Here is a 23,160-nt window from a genome sequence, read left to right as displayed (position 1 = left end):
GAAAAGAGACCAATGTGCAACCTGGCTAAGCAAGGTCAACAACTCTGGCCTCATCCTTGTAGCAAAATCAAGCATCTGCTTATCTGTGTGGAATGATCCCTTCCTTGTGGTAGTCCTTTAAGTCTACTAAATTCAAATAACTTCTTAGATGCCTTTTAGAGAATGTGATGAACTATGTAGTTTTGTTCCCTGTAATAAATTCAGATAGTTTTTTTTTTCTCTTTTTGTAAAGATCAGGGCCACATTCAGTAACACTATATTCCAAATACCAGTAAGTCAGTACTCTACCGACTCTTACTAATGTATTTGTCTATCGATGTGATCCTACTCCTTTAAAATGGGTACCACTCTTTCTTGATTATGACTTCTGTGTATAAAATCAATTTACTTCTCCCCTCACTGACTCTGTGGATATGCTTCTGGGCACAGTGACCTTCAGCAGGCAGAGATAAACAGGAGCCGCTTTTCATCTCCCACCATTGATTTCCTGTGAGGCAAATCACGAAGCTGCTTTGAAGTCCAGGGGAGAGCTGCAGGGGAAGAGGGAGATAAAACTGAAGAGTGGATTTGAAACAAAGTTAATTTCTGCCATCAAGGAATAGATGCTTATTGGCAAAACTGCCAGGTTTTATTGTGAGAATTTAGATTATTGTAAAAGAACATGTTCTAAGTTGGTAAAACTGGGTTAGGGAAAGGGAGGTGTATAAAACAAAGGGAAGTCTGGAAGGATCTTGGATAAAATCTCTCAACTGAGCAGAAATGGCTGCTTTTCACTGAATCCAGCAGTGGGAAGTATGTAGGGGATAATGTTAAGCCCACTCATGAAATCTTCCTTTTGACTTATGTTACATAATATGATTGGATATATGAATTGTAAGGGTATTTGTGGTGTCAATATTTCTTTGAAACTTACACAGTTTGATCAAGGATTTTGGCTTTATAGTTTTACCAAATAGCTGTGACTTTTATAAAAATCATAAACATTACATTTGAGGAATATTTTGTCATTTACAAAATGCTTTTCTATGAGCTTCCATATAAACGTAGGAGACGGGCAGAATAAATGCTGTTACCCTCTCTTGGTCTGTGAGGAACCTCTGTGAATTGCCCAGGGACACACTCCATAGCAGTGAAGCAGCTGGTGGAAAAATCCGGGCTCACTCCATTCTCTTCCTAGTCCAGCAATTTCCCTGCAACTTGAGATTTCTTCTGGGAGAGAAAAGCTCTCTCTCCTTCTCCTGCAACATGAATTGTTTTTGTCAGGGTGGCATTTTTCAGTTCACCCTTAGCCTGATAGTGTTGGGATCTTGAAACATATTTCTTATTCTCAAGGCCTCTGGAAGTTCAATGCTGACAGTGGAAATCTGCAGGCCTTGCTCTGAAGACAATCATTATTTTTACCTCAGTGGAGGTTTGAGCTTCCCAAATAGTACTGCATGAAGAGGGATTTACCCTAATTCTGGGGGCTTAAGGGTACTTAGTGTTGTGAAATGAAAGATCCTTGAGAAAGTTCAGCCCCTTTCTCAGGCATGAGCACTAAACAAATGCCAGTCGACCTGAAACCCTGGCCCACAGTCCTTCCCCATACAGCCCTCTGTGATCTGGTGAACAGAAAACTACAGAGGCTATTTAAGGGGTGAGATGTCTTGGAGGAGTTAAGGTTCCGGTGTCCTTGGGATAGCTGAAGCACTCAAGTGCTCCCAGGGGACAATACAAATATCATGACTTGTAGCACAATGTGTTAGGTGCAGGGTATATGTTTGGGATGACAGTCTTGGGAGCTGTCAGGGGATCTCTTTTGAAATTTACTGTTTAATTTTTTTTTTTAAACATAGCTCATTTGTGCCAGGTATATTTACTTTAGCATCTTCTTCAGATGCAAAAGAAAAAAAAAAAGAAAAAGAAAGAAATCATCATTTTGTTTTAATTGGTAAGTAATAAAATACATACCCTGTAATTCACTCACAGAAAGAAAAATTTCAATCAGGCTTTTCAATAAATGCATAGCAGCTTTAAAAAAAAAAAAAAAGGTTCAGTAAATGTCCTGAGCAGGACAAGCCAATATAAAGAGTTAAAAAATTGCAACAGTTAATTTCCCCATTAATGTTTAATTTTTCATGATTTAACAGAATTTAACTGATAGTTAACTTTCATAGGAATTCTGATATTACTTAATCCAAAGGGACAATTTTAAATTCTTTTCAGAATATCATACAATTCAGTATTTATAAAACAATATAGGTAGTTTCTGCCTTGAGCTGTTGTCATCTTATGGAATAATTTATGTACACGTATGTAATATGTTGCTTTATGTATGTTATGTAAGTCACTACTGAAATTCTAAATAGTTGTTACATTATTGCAAAGGATTCATGTTAAAATGACATGTCCAGAATTTATATTAAAATGAGGGAGCTGATTTAATTTATTAAAATCCTCTTCTTTTTCTTTTATTCACTTTCACATGTGTGATTTACAAGTACACATATTTTGGGATATGTCTACAGGGTTTTGTAAAATATTAGCTAATTAGCGGCCATGGTAGAGGTCACAATTTTTTTCCTTTAAAAAATAGTGATATCTGAAGTGAGAATGGCAGCTATTATGCATACAAACAACAATAAGTGTCGGTGAGGATGTGGGGAAAAAGGTACACTCATGCACTGCTGGTGGGACTGCAAATTGGTGCAGCCAATATGGAAAGCAGTATGGAGATTTCTCGGAAAACTGAGAATGGAACCACCATTTGACCCAGCTATTCCTGTCCTTGGTCTATACCCAAAGGACTTAAAAACAGCATACTACAGGGACACAGCCACATCATTTTTTATAGCAGCATAATTCACAATAGCTAAACTGTGGAACCAACCTAGATGCCCTTCAGTAGATGAATGGATAAAGAAAATATGGCATATATACACAATGGAATATTACTCAGCAATAAAAGATGATAAAATCATGGCATTTGCAGGTAAATATATGGAGTTGGAGAAGATAATGCTAAGTGAAGCTAGCCAATCCCCCAAAACCAAATGCTGAATATTTTCTTTGATATAAGCAGGCTGATTCATAGTGGGATAGGGAGAGGGAGCATGGGAGGAATAGACAAATTCTAGATAGGGTAGAGGATTGGAGGGGAAGGGAGGGGGCATGGGGTTAGAAATTGTGGTGGAATGTGATGATCATTATTATCCAAAGTACAGGTATGAAGACACGAATTGGTGTGAATATACTTTGTATACAACCAGATATATGAAAAATTGTGCTCCATATGTATAATAAGAATTGTAATATATTCTGCTGTCATATATAAATAAAACAATAAATAAATAAAGAAAAAATGTGGCATATATACACAATAGAATATTACTCAGCAATAAAAGATAATAAAATCATGGCATTTTCAGGTAAATGGATGGAGTTGGAGAAGATAATGCTAAGGGAAGTTAGCCAATCCCCCAAAAAACAAATGCCGAATGTTTTCTCTGATATAAGGTGACTGACTTATAGTGGGGTAGGGAGGGGGAGCATGGGAGGAATAGATGAACTCTAGATAGGGCAGAGGGATAGGAGGAAAAAGGAGGGGGCAGGGGGTTAGCAAGGATGGTGGAATGTGATGGACATCATTATCCAGAGTATATGTATGAAGACACAAATTGGTATCAACATACTTTATATACAACCAGAGATATGAAAAATTGTGTTCTATATTTGTAATAAGAATTATAATGCATTCTGCTGTAATCTATTTTAAAAAATCAATAAAAAAATAAAAAATAGTGATATATTTAATCTAAACCAGTTGTTCTCTATTACCTGTGATGCTGTTAGATTTAATCTGTTTAGGATTCATGCTAGCTGATTTAATATCGGGGGGGGGGGCATATTTTGAAAAAGTTCCTCGTTATTAGAAAACTGCTACTTTGTGCCTCTTTTTAGGCAGAAGATGGTGGGTGGCATGAACACAAATGACTAGTATTAAGTCATGTGGATATGAAAACAAATCTCATTATAAATTAAACATTGATAAATCACAAGTTAAGAGGACTATATAGCTGCTGAGCTGTAGTGGTCCCAAGTAGGCCTGAAAACTTTTGAACACTGATCAGCCTCAATCAGACTAATTTGGGAAAGTAAATAAGTCACCCTATTTTACTGGCTCTGAATCAGTATTTGTGGTAACTCCAAGGGAAAAAGGCTAAGTCCCTGTAAATGAATTCTGTGCTTCCTGCAGTTGCTCGGGGCAGGACTCATCCTGAGGCAAACCTTCAAGAACTTCAGAACAGTCAGGCCAGGGCACATGTGGGAGCAGGAATGGACACCACTTCCAGGCAGGAGCCTCCTGAGATCTTTGAAAATAGAGAACTGGCTCAGAACAAGGAGTTAAAATGTTCACACTGGGCACTACATTTAGTTTAATGTTATGTCATCTTATGTTGCCATACTTAATTATTGATGATGTATGAGTGTGAGATTTAATAAAATTCTCATTACCCATTTAAGAAAAATAGATTCCTTTCTTGGTTGCACACATAACTTTCCAAATTACTCTGTGTGCCATTTTCCTCACCAGCCTTTCAAATCCTCAATGGCTCTATATGGAGTCCAGGGTATGACTGAAGGGTATATGGGATTATTAATGATCTTAAAGTTAATTTTAGAAATGACATGCTATCTGACAAGTGCCAAGTTATCAAAATAGTTTATCTCAAAGCATAGAAATATAATTTTGAGTTAGCAAATGACCTAAATATTTTCTGTGTCTTCCCTTTTATAATTATAGACCCAGAAACTAGCTTTTGCTTTCTCTACTGTCCTTCATACCTGACTGGGAAACTGGACTTTATAATCCTTGAGCCTGGTCCTTGGATAAAACGTGGAAAAGAAAGGGCAACTCTGATCCTGTATAACAAGAATTTAACTGTAGACAGAGACAATGTGGTTTTCTGCCGGGGATATTTTTCTGGGAAATGTTTTCTTAAAGGTGACGAGATAACTTAAAACATATGAAGAGCATGTATTTACAAAACAAACAAACAAACAAAACAACAACAACAAAAAAACACAACGATCTCCATAAGAGTGAGATAGCAGTAATTCTCCTTTCAAACTGGAATGCTCAAATGCCCACCCTGCTTTACTGAAATCTTCAATTTTTAATATGTAAATAAAATGAGGTAAGAATGTTATCCCGTAAGAGCTGATGTTAAGTGGCATTTCCATGCCATAGTCAGAAGTCAGTTTAATCAACATTTTTAGTACTTTATTTTGGACCTCATATATCATATAATATGGGGATTGGCCCAAAATTGGCCTGTAAGAAATGAGTAATGGATTGAGGTTGGTGTCCTTTTCCTTCTCTAACTGAATATGATGAACTGAAAACTAGGTGAGGAATCAGGAAAGCAGAATTGTAATTGTGGATCTGCCTTTCATTAGCTCCATGATCTTTTCAAAATCTTTCACTTATTATTTTGAACAATAATGTTTGGATTGGATGATCTTTATAATTTATTTTTACCTTCATGGTTTATAATCTATAGATAATATAACCAAAATATATTTGAGATCAGTGGTGCTATTGTCCAGCTTGTATAAATAAATAAAAAATAACATAAACATTAAAGGAAAATACTGATTTGTGATGCTTGACTATTTATATGGTATAAACTCCAGATATAACTGATTGAAAGCTACCAAAGTGAGATCACTGACCATGTAGCTGGGAAGAGACAGGCATATTCAGTTTCTAAAGCCATCAGGAGCCAGTTCCAGCACAATTCAGAGCTTAAAATACTGAATGAGTCTACCCTTAAAGACTGAGAAGTATGTTCCTATAATTGAGAAAAAAAGTAATAATGGTAAAATAAGAATAGGTTTTCAGGACTAATGAGAATTTTAAGTCTTCTTTGCATAGGTTATCTCAAGTTTTAATGTAAGCAATTACCCCATTACGGAGAACGTTTTTTAAAAATGTTAAATCCATACAATAATATTTTCAATAGTTGAATGTTTCAGGAAGCAATATTTAGAATCTTATCTAATGCTTTAAATGCATTTGTTATAGCTCCAAGATTAGTTAGAAACCAAGACAGGACATTGTTTTAATCCCCGCCCCCTGCCCCAGGAGATTAATGTATAAATCCTGGAATGTTGGCAATAAAGCAATTTGGTAGCTGTCCATGCACTGCTTATTAGTCACCATGAGCATTAGAATAGAACAGTACTACTATCATGATATACAATGCAAACTAAAAATATACTGTCTGAAAGGACTGAGAAGGATATTAGTGGATGTCAATCCAGGAGGAGACATTAAGCCAAAGTCACAGTCTAAGTTACACATATCACAATCTATGGAACACTGGATTTGCCAAGATCCATGTGCAGTCTCCATGTTACAAGTGCCTGTAAGGAATTCACAAGAAAACTGTTCAGAAAAGATGCAAATACATGTAACTTAAAAATATGATAGTTTATAGTTTATTTACAACATGTGCTACTTCTAATGTATGAGAAGAAACTGGGGTATAAAATCTAAAAGCTGTGTGTGAGCAACTGTATATGCTGTTAAGTGTCAAGTGTCAGACTGCAACTCTTCCCCACTGCTTTTATACACAAAATCTTAAGTTGGTAGTTGTGAAGGTCATCATATTGAACACCCAAACTAAAATCTGTAATAACTAATATCACTTTGCCTCCACTCTTTTGGTTAATGTTTATCAAGAAAAATTCAATATTTGACTAATAATAGGTAAATTTAGAGTCAGCATGTAGATCAATGAGATTACTACTTAGGACTGATAGAATGAAGCAGCACCAACCCTACAGCAGTCAGGGAAGCAGTTTTCTCTCCTTGGAGTGGATTTCAATGAATGAGACTACCATATGAGATCCCTTTGAGATGTTGTAAAATTCTTTTGATATAAATCTTCAGTGAGGTATTTTTTTTAAAATAACTATTTGGAATAGGAAGAGAGGGGACAAAGATCTGGCACTGTCTGTGTTTTCCAAAAATTTATAGAATTAAATGTTCTAATTTTTAAAATAATCACATATGTACATACTCTAAAGCTGGTTTTAAATCGGCAACTTAGCTAGCCATCACCTGTCTACAACAGGAAATTTGCCTTCCTTCACTGAGACTGCTGGGCTGATGACAATCTCCTTTGTAGCTTCCCTGATTTAGTAGAAAGTTATTTCTAGTCATTGCAAGCATCAAAGAGTTCTTTGAGGCTGTCTCTTCATAAGTAGTTTTAATCTGGACTCCCTATCAGAAGACCCAAGGATATGTCTCATATCCCTATGCTTATGTTCAAACCCCAGTTCCTATGGCCACTACTAATATCTGATATTGATATTGAATGAGCCTTATAGTGTGTCTTCCTCTTCCTTTCTGACTTCAAGGAACTTCTTTCTTTCAACTTTGGTTAAATATATTTTCAATATTATTTTTAAGTCTAACTTTCTGTTTTGAAAAGGGTATGCAACTAATTTATCTTATTAGAAATTATCTGTCTCAATGTCTAGAATTATAAAATTTTAGAGTGGGCCTTTCTTTGCTTTTTTTAAATTAAAATTTCAGTTTATTTAGCTATCATCAGGTGCCAGATAAATTCAGCAGGTGAAAAAAATTAACATGGACTGTTTTAATTTTCTCCATTTATATGGATGCTAAAATCTGTACACTAGAGACCCGATTTTCATTAACTGAGAAGTTCTAACATAGAGGGTTGCTGGAGGTAGCAAGAGATACAAATTATGGCTCCTGACCTAAAAGAAGCTCATATTTTAAAATGGACCCAAATGCAAACAGATAATTGTAAAATGATGTACTAAGTCTGTTACTAGAAGTATGAGTGGAATGTTTTGACAGTCTTGAGGCTCTTAATGTAGCATGCAGAAGTCAGAGAAGACTGGAGATGCCACTCTTACTGGATTATGAAGGATTAATAAATGTGTGTGTGTGAGCGGGGGCTGGTGAGGGTAATAGGACATTCCAGGGAGAGAAGAGACTACAGATGCCAGAAAGAGTGTTGATAGTGACGGTATAATATACTATGAAAGGACCTCTGTAAATTGTGGGATATACAGGTTTACTTCAACTGACAGTTGTTCAGGTCAACTTTGACATCAACTGCTATGGAGTAACCATGCCCTGCATGTAACCATGGCAGTGCTGATGTGCTCTTACTTATTTTACATGGAGAATATCAAATATCACTTACAGCTTGTATGTTTAATAAATTCCCATGTTTTGAAATAAGCCAAAGTGTGCCAAGTTTAAAGAAAAGTCCTGATGGAGGTTGGCTGTTTTTCTCTTCTTACACAGCTATCTTCACAACACTCAGGTCTTCATCTCCTCTTGCTATCTATCACCCCTTCAGTTCAAGGCCCAACCCCTGTACCCATCTCTTCTCTGCTTTATCAGGAACAAAGACTCAAAACAATGCTTTTGAAATGATCATCAGTGTTGCATTTTTACTATGAAGCCAGATAAATCATCAAATATTGAAGAAACACAATAGTAATTGACAGAACTAAATGATTTTAAAAATTTATTTAAAATTTTTTTCACAATGCCTTTATTTATGTATTTTTTATGTTGTGCTGAGGATTGAACTCAGTGCCTCACATGCGCTAGGCAAGCGCTCTACCACTGAGGTACAGCCTCAGCCCACAACTTTATGATTTTTCTCTAATCAGGGTAGGTGATGGTCCAAAAACAACTTTAGAGACATCTTGGTCAATATGTCATTAATTTTTACATTTTTTTTCTTTATAAACTATGCAGGGAATCACAAAATGCTACAGTTATTGGTTATTTTAGTATATGGACATAGTAGGTATTCAAAATATATTTGGTAAATAACCAAATAAAATTCAAAAAATTAATTCAAAGACTGAGGAGGATTTAATAGAAAATGACATCCAAAACATACAGGATTTTGTTTTTGGGAAATGAAAATGTTTTGGAATTAATGTGACAATGATACAACTTTGTGAATATATTAAAAATTATTGAATTCTACATTTTAAAAGGTGAATTTTATGGCATGTAAATGAAAGCTCAATAAAAAATAGATAAAACAAACGAAACAAAACAAAAAAATCCAGTAGCAGTTACAAATCCATGGCCCAGAAAGTTGAACTGAGGCTTCTATCCAAATATTCAGACTAGGCAGTCTTCACACTGAAGAGGAATATCAGTTATAGAAGAATGAACACTTTTTATTTAAAACAAAACTGAAAATATTCAAAAGATGTACTGCATGCATCTCAGTAATTATAAGATGCATATTTTTCAGATCTCTAAATGGGAATGCATCTTATAATTGATGGTGTGTTACAGTTTGGCTGGATTTTTTTCCTTTTTCATGGTATATATAATACTGCCTTAGATTTAATGAAACACAGCATTTATATTTTTAAATAATGTGGCAAAGGCTGCTAGCTGTAACCCTTAATGTGTTCTCTTCTTCTCACACAGTAATAAAGCTTTTGGGTTGGGGAGGTGGCTCCTCAGCCAAAGACTATAATCCCAATTTTCTTTGAAGCCAGGAGTGGCCATGTGACTACATTCAGGCCAACACTCTGTGAGCACAGTAGTGTGTAGTTCTGGTTTGTGGCTTTAAAGGAAAGAAACATGCCTCTCCTTTTTCTCTTATTTCTTCTTTTCCTTCCTCCCTCCTTCACTCCTTCATATTGGTTGCAGATGTGATCAAGGAAGCTGAGTAGCCATTTTCATGCATGTGAGGAATGCCATGTAGTAAGGTTGGTAAAGAAGTATGAGAAGATTCCTGGGCTTCAAGTGATTATGAAACCAGTGTACTAGCCCTGGACTAACTATGCCACTTTTACGTGATAAAACAGCTAGGAAACTTGTTTAAGTCACTCTTTGGGTTTCTCTGGTACAGGAGCTAGTCAAATATTCTATCAAATAGGAATGGTTTCTGAATTTCATTTTTCTGGGAGTGAACTATTACCACTTTCTGCAACTTGCTGAACTCTACACCCACTCCCACAAACATGCACACAACTTGTCTAGGCTAAGTCAGTTACCAAATGTAGCATTTATTTGTAAGGAATACACTGCGAACAGCTTTTCAGTTTTTGTTATCATGGAAAGATCATGATTTTAGCCCACATTCCATCTATATTTCTAAGTAATACCTTTGTTAGGACTGTCTGTTCAGTGCAATGGAGGATGAATTTTTCAGTGTGACTGGGATTTCTTGATAATGCTAAATCTGCCTGTCAGCTGAATTCCTCTGGCTTTATGTGGCAGTGTGGTAAAAGTACACGATCAGATTTCACTGTTAAGAAAATTCTTTAAGCAATACATGTATAGTCAAGTTTCTTGCCTTGAGAGCTGAACATGTAGGTCATGAGTTTTACAAAAATGGCACATGATAAAGCTTTATGGAAATGCAATAATCTGGAGATCTGATTTTATCTTATAGTGACATGACTATGAAAAACAGTGTCATGGGATGTTGATGCCACTCTGTCCTTTCATTAGCCAGTCTCTTGGTTCTTCAGATTTGAGGAGATGGGACAGTGAGGAGTCCTGTTGGCTTGATTTTATTGATGCCACCATCTAGAATACAGATCCTTGGATATTTCATCTTCACAAGATGAGCTGCAAACTGGAAGGAAAAAAAAAGCCAAATTTATAAAAAATATACAAAAGATTTCTTTTTTTTTTGTACTAGGGATTGAACACAGGTGTGGTCTACCACTGATCTACATCTCCATGCTTTTTATTTTTCATTTTGAGACAGGGTCTTGCTAAGTTGCTGAGGTTGGCCTTGAACTTGGGAATCTCCTCCCTCAACAATTACTATTACTATAATCTTACTATTACTGTCATTTTTTAATAAATCATTAATTTGTTTTTAATATAAATTGAAATCATTCATTTGTTGATTAACAAGTTCTGTATGCTATGGAATACATGTGTCTATCTAGTTCTCTTGTATGCTTTTTTGAATAGGCAAATAGATATGGTAAATACATTCAGTGTAAAGGACTGTGCAGGAAGAAGTAAATTCCTGAACTCTGTTCCCTCACTCCCTCTCCCAAGGTCATTAATGTTACTATTTTTTGGAAGCTTCTAATAGCTGTTAAAATAATCTCAAACCCATATTGGAAAAAAGACTTTGATATTATAGTTAACATTATTACAATTCTACAAACAAAGTTTCAGAGAGGACACAAAAGCTGGTTGTAACATGTTTTTGGAGCTACCACAATTAACATTTTGAGATCAGGAACTTGGAATAAATTTGAAGGACTCATCCAGGAAGACTGGCACAATAGGACTTTTAAAAAGTCATCCTGAACATACATATCTTTCAGGTTTAACTGGCATTTACCCCTTTGGCCTCAATGATTTACCTTTCCCCATTCCTGAGTTTTATCTGTGGCAGCCCTGACCTGCCTGTCAATTGCGATAGATCATAATGCTTTATGTTTCAGAGTTTTGTTTGTATAGGACACCCTCTGTTGGGAACATGTTTCATTTCCCACCAATTTCTGGCCTCCCTTTAGCTTCTCCTCAAGTGTCTCCCCACCAGTATACTCCCAAGTTTGCCTAACTTCTGGTGCTTTTCCTGCTTGCATATCACCTTCTCCAGGTGTAAATTCTCATAGCTTCTCAGCCCTCAAAGTTTCTTATGCAAACCTCCATCTTCGCTGGCACCAAATGTATTTAAAAGCTATTTCCAAGAGCTTCCATTACCAAACTATAAACTCCTCTAGGGCAGTGACTGTTCTGTTTCTTTTTATTCCTAGTGAGTACCACTTGGTAGGGTTTCAATGTGTTTCCTAAATTGAATTAAATCTGGGGCAAAACTATGAAGGAAGGAAGTTTTTCTTTGGCTAATCTTTCTCTCCCCTATCCTTGATAGTGTCCCATTCCTCCTCCTTGGGTATTTGTGTCCTCGATTTCTTTTCAATTACTCTATGAAAAGCTGATCTCAGAGATCTTTCAAGAAAAACAACCTTCTCACTGTGCTATTGCTTCTTGAAGCTTAATAGTAAAGTTTCAACTTCAGGGTTCAAAAGAACCAGCTAGTACATTGGCTTCATAATCACTTGAAGCCCAGAACTCTTCTGGTTCTTTGGGTCAGGACAAATTCAAGGCCTCACTCCAAGAGATTGTGCTTTATTGATCTGGGGCTCAGGGATGTGTATTTTTAAACAAATACCCCTAGATGATTTTAAAGCAGGCAGTCCGTGGACAATATTTTGAAAGATATGTTTTCAGTGAGAAGGCTAACAGTGTTCATCAGCAGGTAATGTATGCTGCTGGTAAGGCATCTTGGCAACCTTCAAAACAATTCACATAAATGAATCTCAACACTGCTGACCCTGCTCATCTTCTCCATAAGCCTCTGTGGTGCCATAACAGAGAATGATGGCTGTTCACATTTCAAATCCCATACTCTTTCTAAAGCCACCAGATGGGGATCCTTATAATTAATGTTGGGAAAAAAAATCATACTTCTGTATTTTAAAAGGTGTCAAGTAAACTGGAGCAAACTGTTTTTTCCCCCATCCTGAATGTATGCTTCTCTTTGAATCTCAGTCCTTAGAGAAGAGGCACCAGATTTATCTACTCTGAGTCTTGTGCAGGCAGAACAGCCCCTGGTACCATATGATTACTGAAACGTTTTGGCTGCTTTTTCTCACATGCAGAAATACAATTACCATTTGAGCTGGAATTCTTAGATAAACATAGCATTAGGGCCTGGTGGATAAGAAGTCTTAACTTACAGTACTTTCAAAACACTGTGGAAGTCAGAAAATGAGTAAGGAAGGACTTACTGTACATTTAACTAATCGCTCTTAAACTATGCTGTAGAGCTGGAAAGAGTTACTACTGTTATTGTAAAGAGGGACATAAACTGCTCCTGAGCTGGAAAATAATAATGGCAAAATAGGCAGAACAGAGCAATTTGGAACAATCAGGTTGCTGCTATGTGAGCGGCCTAAGAAGAAAAGTAGAAGCAAAGTACAAGTAGATGCAAATGCCTTGAAAGGAAATAACACTCTGTTTGATGGTGGCGGGGGGAAATCAAGCCCTGTGTGGTGGTGCATGACTGTAGCCCCAGCAACTCTGGAAGCTGAGGTGGGAAGATCACCAGAGCTCATGAGATTGAGAGCAGCCTGGGCAATACAGTGAGACCTCGACTCAAAAAAGAACAATTGCTGAGTTTGTAAGATTGTGAGTTGTCTGATTTTGTTTGTGGTTCCAGATGTCTGTCTGTCCATCTATTCATCTATCTATAGCTACCTATCTATACTGGCCCTTCACAGTGAGACCATGACTGTAACTTTTCCATTTCTACCATGAAACCAATTCCTCTTTTTCTTCTCCATCTGCTCAGTTGTTTGGTTATTAGTTTATCAAACATTTCACTGAGGACTTACTTGTAGTGGGTACTGCTGCAGTTTTTGAGTACTTACACTTCAGTGGATGAGAAAGAAATGGACAATTAACATGAGTAGTATAAAAGCAGAAGTTCAGGGTACTTTGGAGTGTGGAGTTTCTGAACTTAATGAAGGTTGGATGAGTTATTCCCCTCTCTTGCCCCTTTTCCCTAAATTCCTTTTTCATACTGACTCCCCAAAGGAATAAAAAACCTAAATTTGATAGTGATAATTACTATACTAACAAAATAGTATTTTGGCTATAGACTGACAGGGAGGAAAGAAAGTGCTGTGAATATGTCTGGGTGCAGTAGCACATGCCTAAAATCCCAGCAATGTGGGAGGTTGAGGCAGGAAGACTGCAAGTTCAAGGCTACCCTGCACAACTTAAAGAGACCCTGTCCCCCAAATAAATAAACAAATAAATAAATAAATAAATAGGGCTGGGGACGTAGTTCACTCACAAGCACCCCTGGGTCCAGTCCTCAGTATCCCTTGCAAAAACTACTATGAATGTGTTAGGGTAGTTTTTCACTCTGAAAAAGTCACATCACGCATGGAGAAGATACATGGTGGGACAGAGGAGAACCAGGCATGTAAAGACGGGGCTCCAACCTTCAGTTTTCATCCTGCAGGCCTTTGGCAGCCTCAGTGAGTATAGAAAGGATAGAGTCTGAGGAGTAAAGGTCTAGAGAAGAGACTGCGGCCTCCACAAGGAAATCACAAACCTAGGGTATTGTGCTGACCAGTGGTTCTGAAGCCATTAGAATCACAAGTATGCTCTTAGTAGGCAACAATACTCTGGACAATTCTAGATTAGTAATAAGTAATTTCTTGAGATGGAGTTCTGGCATCAGTTGCTTTTTGAAAGTCCCCTGCTCCCACCCAACGGATTCCAAGGTGAGGCCAGTATTGATCCAAATAATGGGATTCATTTGCAGGCCAGTGATTTGGAATCTGGAACTGGAATTGTCATGGGTATAGTCTTCTTTTTTAAATTAATTTTATTTATATATGACAGTAGAATGCATTTTACACGTATAGGGCAGAATGCATTACAATTCATATTACACATATAAAGCACAAGTTTTTTATATCTCTTGTTGTAGACAAAGTATATTCACATGTTACCTTTCACTGGAAGAGGCTGTTGTGTTTGTAGGGTTGGACTTTCTAAGTTCTATGTGGAGAGAATGGGATCCTTCAAACTGACAACTGGCTGAGATCTATAGGGCAACATGAGATAATGTGGGACTGGCAGGATGTAGTAACTGCTGGAAGATTTGGGGACTTTCAGGTCACATTTCTTGTGGGCAGTCCTCCCATGTAGAGAAGACAAGGCTCTTGCATTGTTATCATTTCTCTGGTTTGTAGGATCTGGCATTGGTATTCTTTTCTAGGGCTTGTGTAGGCAGTGTCTGAATAAGACAGGCTCTTGTGAGTGCCACTCCATCTTTTTTTTTTTCTCTCTTTATCTTGCATCTTAGCTTGGACTAAGTGACTGGCATGTTTGCCCAGAGGAAGTCAGGTTCTGCTGTAGCAGGAAATGAGTGGGGGAAGGGATTGCTCAAGAGCAGCATAGAACAGGATCATGTTTCTCAGTGAGGCTCTAGGACACAGAGCTGGGAAGAACTCATGGCTGTAGAGGAAAATTAAACTTCTGTAAGACCTTAGCTGAGGAGCACATAGCAGGACAATTAAGCTTCCTGATTTGAACTTCACACTTGTGAATCTGAAGTTCATACTGAAAATTGGAAAACTGGTACAGACTGAGTAACTCTAATAAAGCTCGGAGAAGTTTTTTTTTCTTCTATTTTATTTGTCCATTTCCTTCTCCCCATATAATGTTGTTTTGGGTATGGAAATGTTACTTTTAAGGGTGGCACTGCATAAAGGCACTTGAAATTAGTCTGTAATGGTATAGTAATTTGCTTTTCTTTATCTTACGGAAGTGAGACTGATCCTGTGTTTGTTTTGAGTTCTCTTGATCTTCTGGAACACTGAAAATATGGCATACCTTCAATATTTCAGGTACCTCGTGGCTGTGGCTAGGCTGATATTTTATGCAAATTAAGTATCATTTTCCAGGAGTTTGGTTAGACCTTAAGTCAGGTAAAGATTCTGAGAGAAAGAAGATAATTTGTAGTGATTTCTTAATCTGGCATACAGTGTGGCCTGGGATAAATATGATGACATGGGGTCTGGTCCTGATTATTTGAGAGATTTCTGGGATCATGAATAAAGGTCTTGGTTGGTAGAACTGTCTACTTTTGTAATCTCAATGAAAAATACAAGGACTATGACAAGGATTAATAGGAAAGAGGTAGGAATTATTTATCTAATACTGTGCTGTTCTCTTTCCTGGATTATACAGTCAAGTATAATTTGGAATGCCACCTGTTTCTTCCATTATTATTATGTTCCTCCCTTAACTGAGAAAAATGTTTTGTCTTCTGGTATTTTTTGTATTCAGATCTTTCATATTTAACTCATTATTAACAGCATTACATAAAGTATAAAACTGATTTTCATAGCAAATAACATCTATAACAATTAGGAAGTGGCTACTTTATAATTTCACTCTTAGAAATCAAATCAGTAGTAGGGCAAAGTCAAGAAGGGGAACTCATTTATACCCTGCCATGGGCACTCATGACAAGGAATGGAACAAGTAATTCTATGATATTGGTTTAGTACAGAATATACTGGTTTATTAGTAAGTTTTCTGCTGCTATAGTAGAAAATCACAGACTGGGTAATTTATGAAGAAAATAAATTTATTTCATATACTTGTGGAGTTGGGAAGTATAAGACTGAGGGGCAACTTCTGGTGAGGCCTCTGCTGCATCACAACATGGCAGAAGGGCAAGTGAGAATATGGGAGACAGAAAAATTGGGCCCGACTTATCCTATCCTCAAGATCCCACTCCCATGATAAATAACCCACTCCTGCCTTAATCTCTTCAGGAAGGCAGTGTGCTCAGGATCTAATCAACTGTGAAATGTTCTGCCTTGTAATAATGTTACGACGACAAATTTCAACATGAGTTTTGGAGGGGACATTCCAATCATAGCTACTGGAAAATGCTAATTATGCAATTAAAACAGTGGGTAAGCTTACAAAAAGAGCCATAACTTTTTTTTTTCTGGTATCTAGGGACACTTAACCACTGAACCACATCCCCAGCCCTTTTTATTTTTTTTATTTTGAGACAGGGTCTCGCTAAGTTGCTTAGGACTTCATTAAGTTGCAGACGGCTGGCTTTGAACTCATGATCCTCCTGCCTCAGCCTCCTGAGCTGCTGGGATTACAGGCATTACCACCGTGACCTCCATGGTCCAGGTTGTTTGATCTACATTTGTTTTACAGATAATTATTCTAATGGTGTGCAGGAGAGTTAGAATCCATGTTATGGTGTACATTATCCATGAATATGATTATCATAAACTTTTAACCAAACTGTTTTTATGTTCCTTGGGACCAATCATTGGGATTAGCATATTTGATAGTATAAATATTCTGTCCTAAAAGACAAGGGTAGTATGATGAACCCCTAGTTCCTCAACACCCAATTTCAACAACTATAACTTGTTGCCAACTTCCTTAATTTATTCTTCCAACATACTTCTTTCACCCTTGTCTTATTTGATGCAAATACCATATTATTTAATAAATCTGTATTTTTGAAATAAAATGACATTAAAAATATATAATCACAGTACTATAACACCTAGAAAAATATAACAATAATCCTATAAGATAATCAAATGTTCAGAAAGAGTTCAGATTTCTAATCAGCCGAAGCTCCTAAATGTCTTTCCTCCCCCTGCCCTCTCTCTCTCCATCTATCCAGGTGGTCCACGCACGTACCCATCTATTCATCCATATTTAAATTTGTTTACTTAAATCAGGATACACTGATTGTGACTGACAGACATCTTTTTAATCTATGGGTTTTGTTTTCTTTTCATTTCTTTGCATGAAGTCTATTCTCTCAAATTTTCTCCAATCATACTTTTATCTCTATAATTCCCCATAAACACTCTTATCAAGACCAGCAATAATTTCCACATTATTATGTTGTCAGAAAGAACTTTTAGTATTATTTTGAATCTTACTTGACCCATCAGCATTATCTGATATATTTGATCATGCCCTCCTCTTTCTAAAACTTTCCTCCATTGACTGTATTACCTGATTCTCTCCTGGTTCTCCTAAGAACTCACCAGCTGTGCCTTCTTGTCTCTTTTAGTAGATTTTCCTTATCTTTACCTTTTTCCCCAGGGCTTAGTCCTCTTCCTTCTTCTGTATCAACATTCATGTCCTAAGTAATTTCATCTAGTTCCATGGCTTTACTCTCATCTATATGCTATTGACTAAATTTAGGTCTTTAGCTTCTTCTCTGAACTCTAAACTCATGAATCTCTCTGCTTCTTCAACATCCATTAGGCACTTAGATGTCTAATAGGCTTCTCAAACTTAAAGAGTTTAAGGGAGATCACTCCCACCCTACCTTCACACACAACCCCTTCTTGATATCTTCCTTAAGTAAGTTGCCTCAGGGGATGGCAACTTATTCTTCCAATTGTTCAAGCAATAAACCTGGATATACTTTAACTTGTAAAACATATTCAGAATGGGATATTTTCACACCATCTGTACTACTACCATACTAGCTCAAGTACCATTATTTCTTATCTAGATTATTGTCTAACTCCTAACTGGTCTCCTCTGTTTCCATTCTTGCCCCTATGATACAATTCTTTTTTTTTTTTTTTTTTTAAGGAAAAGGCAGCAATGCTTTTATGACTTATTCTATGGCTTATTCTCTTTTTTTTTTTTTTTGCATTACAATTCTTATTACACATATACAGCACAACTTCTCATATCTCTGGTTGTATATAAAGTATGTTGACACCAATTCGTGTCTTCATACATGTACTTTGGATGATGTTGTCCATCACATTCCACCACCCTTGTTAACCCCCTGCCCCTCCCTTTCCCTCTGACCCCTCCTCCTCTTCTAGAATTCATCTATTCCTCCCATGCTCCCTCTCTCCCTACCCCACTATGAGTAAGCCTCCTTATATCAGAGAAAACATTCAGCATTTGTTTTTTGGGGATTGGCTAACTTCACTTAGCATTACCTTCTCCAACTCCATCCATTTACCTGCAAATGTCATGATTTTATTATCTTTTATTGCTTAGTAATATTCCATTGTGTATATATGCCACATTTTTTTTATCCATTCATCCACTGTAGGGCATTTAGGTTGGCTCTACAGTTTAGCTATTGTGAATTGTGCCACTATAAACATTGATGTGGCTGTGTCCTGTAGTATGCTGATTTTAAGTCCTTTGGGTATAGACCAAGGACAGGAATAGCTGGGTCAAATGATGGTTCCATTCCAATTTTCCAAGGAATCTCCATACTGCTTTCCATATTGGCTGCACCGATTTGCAGTCCCACCAGCAATGTATGAGTGTACTTTTTCCCCACATCCTCACCAACACTTATTGTTGTTTGTCTTCATAATAGCTGCCATTCTGACTGGAGTAAGATGATATCTTAGAGTAGTTTTGATTTGCATTTCTCTAATTGCTAGAGATGTTGAACTTTTTTTTTTATAAATTTGTTGATTGATTGTATATGAATACTATAGAACCCTTAAGAAAGAAATCAAAGAAGACCTTAAAAGATGGAAAGATCTACCTTGCTCTTGGATAGGCAGAACTAATATTATCAAAATGACCACACTACCAAAAGCACTATGCAAATTTAATGAAATTCCAATCAAAATCCCAATGGCATTTCTCATAGAAATAGAAAAAGCAATCATGAAATTCATCCGGAAAAAAAAGAGACCCAGAATAGCTAAAGTAATTCTTAGCAGGAAGAGTGAAGCAGGTGGCATCATTATACCAGACCTTAAACTATACCACAGAGCAATAGTAACAAAAACAGCATGGTACTGGCACCAAAACAGACTGGTAGACCAATGGTACAGAATAGAGGACACAGAGACTAACCCACAAAATCACAATTACCTTATATTAGACAAAGGTGCCAAAAACATGCAGTGGAGAAAAGATAGCATCTTCAACAAATGGTGCTAGGAAAACGGGAAATCCATATGCAAAAAAAAAAAAAAAAAATGAAATTAAACCCCTATCTCTCACCATGCACAAAACTCAACTCAAAGTGGATCAAAAACCTAGGAATTAAACCAGAGACTCTGCGTCTAATAGAAGAAAAAGTAGGCCCTAATCTTCATCATGTGGGATTAGGCCCCAACTTCCTTAATAAGACTCCTGTAGCGTAAGAATTAAAACCAAGAACCAATAAATGGGATGTTTTGGCCAAAGAAACAATCTATGAGGTGAACATAGAGCCTACATCCTGGGGGCAAAGTTTTACCCCTCAAACATCAGATAGAGCACTAATCTCTAGGGTATATAAAGAACTCAACAAGCTAAACACCAAAAAAACAAACAAACAAACAAACAAACAAAACAACAACAACAACAAAACAAACAAAAAAAACCCCAAATAACCCAATCAGCAAATGGGCCAAGGACCTGAACATACATCTCCCCATGATCTAATTCTAAGACAATGTGAGTAATCCTTTAAAAATTTATGTCAGATTCTGATCATATTAGCTTTCTTCTCAAAATACTGTAATGGCCTCTTTTTAAAAAATACAGAATATAATTAATCTAAAATCTTTGTTTTAGGAGGTCCTACATGATCTGTGAATTTGCAAACCCTTTGCCCACATTCTATCACCCATAGACTTTATCTACATGGCAAGCAGAATGATTCTTTTAAAACATAAATCATATGACATAAAACTGCTCAATATCTTCCTGTGGCTTTCCATCTCACTCAAAATAAGGCTTCATCAGTTATCCTATAAAGAAAAAAGGCCACCAGTACTTTTCACCTTCACTCTGCCTTATTTTTCATTTCAGCATTTATAACCACTTAATATATGTTATTGACTGTCTCTCTCAATATATTGAAAATCTCATGAAAGTAGGATCTTTATTTTATAATACTTAGTACATAATATTTGCTCTCTGTTGAATAACCAATTCATTCATTTAATAAATACTTTTTGAGTACTATTCTGTGTCAGGCACTATGTTAGGAACTGGTTAAGCTGTCTTCTAGTGAAGGAGCTAGAAAAGATGTTAGGGCAAATAGGAAAATATCTCATTGGCTCTGGTGGGAGTCGAATGCTATTTTCTTTTATCCTTTATTAATAGGGTCTTCAACTCTTGTATGAGCTGATAAAACTAAGATTTTTTTTAAAGAAATGATGGCTTTCCAAATACACACACACACACACACACACACACACACACAAATATTTATATAAATTTTTTGATGAAGTTTATAAACACAGGAGTAATAAACAAATGTGAGATAATGTTACTGTAAAAGTCCATAGGTATGAGAAAATGTCCTTATTTCATTTCTACAGTGAAGGAACTGAAGATGATAAAAGAACTTAAAAGAGGATGTAGTTGTTTTTACTTTCAACTCTTGTGTTCCATGCTTGCTTCTTAGCCTATCTTCTTTCAATGAATTTGGCAACTTCCATTGGTAGCTAAACCATTCAAGAATGTGGAAAAAAGACAGCTAAATATAACCATGAAGAATTATGAAATTTTCCTTTGCCTCTCTTATTTTTTACTCACATATAGTTCTAATAAAATCTCACAAGGATTGAACAAAAAGAAAATTTAAGTCTTTTAAAGTATGACTTTTGAATAGAAATGGCAAGTAAAGTATTTCTCTGAGGGACAGGTATAAGTCAATGCAACTTTTATTCCATGCTTTGTTGTAATTGCAGTAACAGATTTTTTCCCCCCTCAATAGTCAAAATGATATTTTCCTTTCCTTTCTCTTCTTTTACTTTGGTCTCATTTTCTTTGTTAATCTCTACCCATCATTTGCACCTAAGCAATTTTTAAAAGTGTAGAACATAAATTTATAATGCTGACAGTGAAGTTTTACAGTTTTGTGCAACAAATACAAGTTGTATCCTTTAATGGTCTTAGGACAATCTCTCCTTGTGTCACCTAGAATCTTCTTTTCTAGAAAAATATATTGATAAACTTTTAAGTGTACTTATTGGAAAGAAAGCCCTATATATTTTTTTTCTTCACGATAGAATACTATAGTATTTGTTTCCTAAGTGAGAGGATTCTACATCTGTACACCTAGTTTAATTTTCCTTTGAATTAGCCTGACTCTCTAAATGCTTGACTGACACATTTACAGTAATGTCCTTCAAATTTAATGTGTCCAAAATTCACCATATTCCTTCCAAATCTACTTTATTCATTCTTTTCTTCCCTATCTCTGTTAAAGTTATCAGCAACCTCCCTCAAAACCCAATCTGAAAACTGTCATTTTTTTTTTTTTTTAAGGAATGAATAGTTAGGCAAAAAGTTGTGTCAATTTTCTTTGTGATTCATCTTGAATCCTTTTGTTCTCCCATTCTTTTCCTATTCCAGTTTGCTCTGGGATAAATTTGTAAGTGGTTCTTAAGCCTCCAGATTTCCCTTTTTCCATTAACCAGTACTCTGACAACATTATGAAAGATCCTCAGACATCCTGAGATCCCAGCCACTGTTATATACCATTTTTTTTTCCTTCCAAGAGCTTTTATCTCTAAGTAAATCTTTCTTGGAAGAGCACCAAGGACTTGCTTATCTATAGTTAGCAAGGACAATATGTAGTATTTAGGGAGTTTCACTCTGATAATAAATCAAAAGTCTCTTTGCATTTTGATAAAGACAAAAGATATTCCTCATTATATAAACTTACCCTTGTTTATTCTCAATATAAATTCACATATAATTTATATTTAAATGAAAGGTTACCAAGCAGAGGAGGTTGACTTTAGTGTCTCAAATGAGGTAAAAGATAGCAACAGGATACCACCACTGCCTTGAATCACATAAAAAATGCAGTGCACTAGTTCCCAAGTTCCCTTTTGAAAGTGGCAGTCTTGGCTGGTACTTTATCTCTTCTCCAGAGGGACAGAGAGAGTGAATTTTGTTGACTCTGAGGCCTGGCAACTATTTCAGTGCAAGACTGAAAGCTTGAGCAGGTTAACATCTGAGAGGTAATATCTGGGAAGAATTTAGCACTGAGATAGACTGAGACTATTAGGAGGAATCTCTGTTTCTTGGTGTTTTAAAATTTCTATTCATTGAAGGAAGGGAAACAAGAGAAGGGAGAAGAGGAAGGAAGGTAGAAGTACTAGGGATTGTAATGAAGCACATTATATTCCATGCATGTATGAATACATCAAAATGAAACCTACTATTATGTGTAATTATAGTTCACTAATAAAATACAATTAAACAAACTATAAAAACATTTTAAAATTTCTAATTTCTAAACCTTAATACAAATTAAAAAGTCATTTTCCAAGTGGCTTTCTAAAATACTGCTATTTTATCACTTTCCTCCTTAAAAATCTTTAAGAGTTCATCGCTGCTTAAATGTAAACTTTTAAACATAGCATCCAAGAACACCTATAATCAGATTCTCTACCTACTTTTCCAGTTTCATCTGCAGTCAGATAAGAGCCCTTGTGTTTTTTTATTATTATTTTAAAATTATTATTATTTTTTGAGCGGTTACTGGGGATTGATCTCAGGGGCACTCAACCACTGAGCCACACCCCCAGCCCTATTTT

The 23,160-nt window shown here is 36.2% G+C and overlaps 1 protein-coding gene across 4 annotated transcripts in view; it reads right to left on the bottom strand.

Moving 5' to 3' along the window:
• Positions 1-10,054: 10,054 nt before the first annotated feature.
• The window catches only part of Tbck (TBC1 domain containing kinase), a 224,266-nt gene continuing 211,160 nt past the window's right edge, over positions 10,055-23,160 (bottom strand). For all 4 annotated transcript variants that reach the window (XM_027935483.2, XM_071614493.1, XM_071614491.1 and 1 more), the window contains one exon: positions 10,055-10,649. In XM_027935483.2, the coding sequence (XP_027791284.1) occupies positions 10,539-10,649 (111 nt within the window). In that variant the 3' untranslated portion in view covers positions 10,055-10,538. The remainder of the gene's footprint in view (positions 10,650-23,160) is intronic.

Source organism: Marmota flaviventris, chromosome 7, assembly GCF_047511675.1.
Source record: "Marmota flaviventris isolate mMarFla1 chromosome 7, mMarFla1.hap1, whole genome shotgun sequence".
Classification (NCBI taxonomy): Eukaryota; Metazoa; Chordata; class Mammalia; order Rodentia; family Sciuridae; genus Marmota; species Marmota flaviventris.
The sequence above is the reverse complement of the archived record's forward strand: the minus strand, read 5'-3'. Positions and strand labels throughout refer to the sequence as shown.